General features: G+C 52.9%; 1 protein-coding gene across 5 annotated transcripts in view; it reads left to right on the forward strand.

Moving 5' to 3' along the window:
* The first annotated feature begins 719 nt into the window (after positions 1-719).
* Tspan32 (tetraspanin 32) overlaps positions 720-4,846 on the forward strand; it is a 14,961-nt gene continuing 10,834 nt past the window's right edge. For 2 of the 5 annotated variants that reach the window (XM_031388960.1, XM_031388961.1), the window contains exons 1-3: positions 723-1,093; positions 1,678-1,792; positions 2,725-2,822. In XM_031388960.1, coding sequence (XP_031244820.1) covers positions 1,028-1,093; positions 1,678-1,792; positions 2,725-2,822 — 279 coding nt within the window. In that variant the 5' untranslated portion in view covers positions 723-1,027. Of the gene's footprint in view, positions 1,094-1,677; positions 1,793-2,481; positions 2,624-2,724; positions 2,823-4,846 lie in introns of those variants that run through there. The other 3 variants (XM_031388958.1, XM_031388959.1, XM_031388963.1) reach the window with 3 other exon arrangements.

Consider the following 4,846-nt stretch of genomic DNA (forward strand, 5'->3'; position numbering starts at 1 on the left):
AACTTACTGATGCAGACTATTTCACACTGGCTAGGCTGGCTGGCCAGTATGTCCGGGCATCATCATCACATCTCAGCCTCCATGGCACTGGAATTGCAAGCGTACATTGCCATGCCTGATTTCTTTAACATAGGTTCTGGGGTATCTGACCTAAGGTCCTCATGCTTGCAGGGCAAACACTTCAACTGAGCCCTCTCCCTGGCCTGTGTATTTTAAGGTGGGGTCTCACTACATGTGTTAGGTTAGCCTCTAACTTGCTAATACCCTCCTGCCTCAGCCTCCCAGGGGTTGACTGTGAGCATTCTTTGTTTTTGTTTTTATTTTTCTATCAAATATGGCTAGCTTACCAAGGGCCAATACCCACAGACTTCCTCCATCTTGAAACTCCTATGTATGTACCATGCCTGTTTGCCCAACCCCTGGACATTCCTGAGATTTGACTCTATCACACCCTTCCCCTCTGTGCTGGTTATGAATTGGTTAATGCCGTCAGGTCATGAGACACAGTTGCCACTTGCAGAAGTCCTGTTTGGGGATTAATCTCAGGAGGACATTAGGACATAAGGTCTAACCTAAAACACTAAAGGTTTTTATGTAGCTGTACAGTTTCAGGTTAGTATACCCTTATAACCAATGCCAGGCATTGGGCCCTTCACTTCCTGCTCCCCTCAAGACTCCACCCCCTCCCTATGCTGCAGTTTGCCCAGCTCACCCAAAGGGAGGACTCATATGCCTACAAAAGTCCAGTTGTCTTGGGCCAGGCCAGAGCCACAGCGGGTATAGAAACTGCCCCCTTCCGGTCTGCCCTTCTTCCTTCCCCCAACCCAGCCACTAGGTTACAAGGGTTGCTGACAGATGGGAGGACACAGCGATACCTACTGTGTCCGCTGTGGTCTGAGGTCCCCACCCACTGGGGAACCACAGAAGGGAGGAGGGTAAAGAGGAAGGGAGGAGAGGGGAGGTGAAGAGAGGGAAGACGAGAAGAGAGCAAGCACACGAGAGCCCGAGAGGAGAGAAGCTGAGCACCATGGGACAGTGGAATCGAATCAAGATTGCCAAATGCCAAATACTGATCACCAACTTCTTTGTCTTGGTAACATGCATGTGGGGCAGAAGGAGTGGATGGGTAGGCGGGCAGTAGAGGAAATAATTCACCATGCCCGGGCCTCCAGCACTGTGGTCTCCCCACTTGCCGCACCACAATCCCAGAGACTGGTTCTGGGTCCCTGGTGGCCACCCTTAGAGGATTGTGGGCATCTGAACATGATGTCCTTGTAAGCACAGTTGTCACCCCAAGGATCAGTGAAGAGCCTGGGAGAACCTATGTTGGCTGGTGACTTAGAGTGTGCAAGGATTACCCAGAAGGGGTGCTTCCTGGGACCCAGGGACTGGGACTGCCAGGACAGGGATGGCAGAATCTCTGGAGACAGTTTGATGTGAGCTCCTGGGTCCTCGGAGAAAATGGGCATAAGTTAGTATGTTTTCTGCTTATCTGTGTGTATAGTGCAGTGCTTGCCCACAGAAATATGTAGGCCTCCTGTAGCTGTCTTGCTTCTATGCACCCAGGAAGCTGGAGGGAGCCAGGCTTGGGCCCAAGAAGCTCAGGCCCTACATTCTATCAGTGTGAGGGGCTTCCAAAACTCCCCAGCGCTGATGGTGAGCCCACTTCACTCTCAGCTGCTGGGCCTCTCTATGGCCGCCATGGCTGTTGTCACTCACTTTGGAGACCACTTTACTGTGATTGGCCGTGCATCCTTGGAGAGGAACCCCTATGAAACACTGCGTTATTGGGGTAAGTGAGGCCAAAAATGGCTGCAGAGTGGAGGTGGGAGGGCTCCAACGCATCTGGGAGGAACCAACCTTACTCCCCAGCCCTAGGCTGCCCAGAGGAGCTGGCTTTGGGCAAAAGCCAGAGGTCAGGGGTAGGGAGAGGACGCCCCAGTGTCCTGGTTGGACTAACAAAGGTGGAGAGGTTTAAGCTACAGCAGTCACTCCTGCCCCAATTCGCCTGCCCCGTAGCAGTGGTGAAGCTGTGGCAGGTCCCAAATCTATGCTTTCAGGGCAGGGATCTCTTGAGGCCCACTCAGGTGGGCCTGTGGGACTTGTCAGGGAATACGGAGAAAGAAAGAGAGAGAGAGCAGAAAATGACCAGCTAGGACCAAACCTGCCAGGGTGTCCCACTTCCACAAAAGCAAGGCTATTTTAATGAGAGGAATGCAAGGAATCTAGGAAGGTAACCACCCAGAAGCAAAAAGTAGGAAAATTGAGGCCCCTGGGTGGGGGATGGGTAGCCCTAGTCCCTGCCTTCCAAGGCACTAGGCCTCCCACAAGCAGGAAGCCTGGCCCTGGGCCTGTACTGATAAGGTACAACCCACACTACCACCTGCCACTAGAGTATGGGGATGTCCTAAAGATAGTCTGTGAGGTGGGGGTGGGGGTGGGGGTGGGGGATGGGGTGGGGGTGGGCAGAGGGGAGGAGAAATGAGGGAAAGAGTACTGCCTCCTAGCTTGCTCCCTCCTCTTCCCCCTTCCTTCTCAGCCTCAGGATGACAGAGGCAATTGGGCTATGACTCGTCCCTTCTTTTGGGCCAGAAAAAATGTGCCTTTTGGGACCTCCCGGAAGGTCAGTTCTAGCTCTGTGACTCCCAAAGTAGATTTCAAATCCAACCTCTATGCCCAGTCCCCATGCTAGATTCTATACCCTCTGTCTTTCTCTTCCCACAGCCTTGTATGTGGGGATCAGCCTAGCAGGGCTACTGAGCCTGGGAGCTGCTCTGAGTACCATAGCCACCATGAGGGAGGCCCATGGCCTCATGGCTGCGGTAAGTTCTACGTGCTGCCAGATGACCCCTGCTTCTAGACCTCAGTCAGGGACAAAAGCTGGAGAGGAATAAGACCAGGGAGCTCCCTGACTCCAGCAGAAGTATCCAGAAAGAAGCAAAGATCAGGGGATACATATATAGACCAGTGAGTCCCTCCACTTATATAGCTAGGACCTCCTACTTGCTCAGTCAGGACCCTCCTACCTAGACCAGTCAAAAACACTCTACCTGGGTACTGTAGGGTCCCTGAAAGAGAGAATTGGCCCTCTCTGCCCTGGGGTCATCTCTAAAAGCCCTAGCATCGCTTGGTTCTGATACTTAGCCAGGTCTGGAGACAGGACTAGGTGAATTCCACTTCTCATTAGAAGACCAAAAGAAGACCAGGCAGTCCTTATAGCTGTTTCTGCATCCTGGGCTTCCTTGTCAGAGGTCCACTGTCCTTGCCTAGCCATTAAAGAGAAGTTTCACAACCCCAAAGAAGAAAGCCCTTGTTGCTGCAGTATCTAGTTCTCCATATGGGTGCCTCAGTGTGCCTCACAACCCTCAATGGTTAATCCAGACTCTACCCCACAGGGCCCTCCCCGTGGCCACCCTGTCCCTGTTTCATCCAGGCTTTCCCAGTCATCTGAATGTGGGCATTCCTTCCTAACATCCTGCTCTCTTCCCTGCCCCTCCATTCCAGGCACTTCCTTCTCCCTCCCTCCCTCCCAGTGCCCCTGCTTGCAGACCTCCCAGACTCTACCTGTGAAAGACTGGGGGAACCCAGGAACCCCCAGGAACCTGAGCTAAGGGCTTTGCTTTCTGGGTAGACCGGAACTATACTTTGCAACCTTGTCTTCATGCTCAGTACATTTGCTGATGACCCTTGGTCTCCAGAACCACATCCTAGAGCTGCTGCAGGGACCAGCCAGTCCTGGGAGAACCTGGGTGATGGAGTAGGGAGGACCTGGCAGCTCAGGCCTCACCAGGCAGGGCAGGGACAATGCTGGCCACGAATAAGCACTAAACAAAGACAACCCAGATTTAGAGCCCAGATGAAGGCCTAATGAAAGGGTCACTGTGGGCTGGTGGGCTGTGATCTCAGAGGATTTGTGCCTTGCTGGAGGGAAGCATGAAAGACAGACAAAATGGAGACAGGGGTATGCAGAAGGCAGCATGAGGCCTACGCCCAAGTATAACATCGGCCACTAGGGGGCACCAAAGTCAGCGAGAAGACAGTAAAAGCTGAAGGCAGTAAACAGGTGGGCCAAGAGGCCCCGGGCTTTTGCTCAACCTAGCCCATCTCAGCATTCCCAAGCTCCTCCCATCTCCTGCTTGGCACTTGATTTGTGGGCAAAGGATTTCGGGAGCGTTAGAACCCACCCAGGCCTCCCAAAGCTTCAGTTCCACAGTTCTAACAAGACTTAGGGCCGGGTGTGGCACTGTTATGCAGGTTAGGCTAAGAGGCACATTCAGACTCCTCCTATACAGAGCTGTGCTTCCCAGGTTACTCCGGGGCCCAGTGCAGGCTCTGCACTTTACTGAAGCCCATCATCCTCTACCCCAGAGTGGATAGGAAGCAGCTCAGTCACCACAGGGTCGCTGGGAGCTCCCCTGGTGGTCACAGTCTCTCTGTGGCACTTTGTGCCTGTGCGCATGGTGGGTGCTGTCTGCATCTGCCTGCCCCATTCGCCACGGATCTGTGACTGCCTGTGTGTTGGAGTACATATAAAGTACATATAAAGGGGCCTGGGGAGTAAAAACAACCCCCAACGACTCTGTGCCCACTCCCCCCTCCCTGCTCTTTCCTGCCCCGCCTTCTTCTACAACACAGGAAATGAAAGAACTTGCTGACTGCAGGAGCAATTCAAATTGTTTATTCATTTATTCATTTATTTTTGTTTAGAATGAGGAGAGAGAAAATGGTCACAGTTAGGTCTGGCCCCACCTCTCTCTGCACTATGCAGAGAGGGTCTTAAGACCCTTTCTACACATACACATATACTCTCTCTCTCTCTCTCTCTCCCTCTCTCTCTCTCTCTCTC

This window comes from Mastomys coucha, unplaced genomic scaffold, assembly GCF_008632895.1.
Source record: "Mastomys coucha isolate ucsf_1 unplaced genomic scaffold, UCSF_Mcou_1 pScaffold21, whole genome shotgun sequence".
Lineage (NCBI taxonomy): Eukaryota > Metazoa > Chordata > Mammalia > Rodentia > Muridae > Mastomys > Mastomys coucha.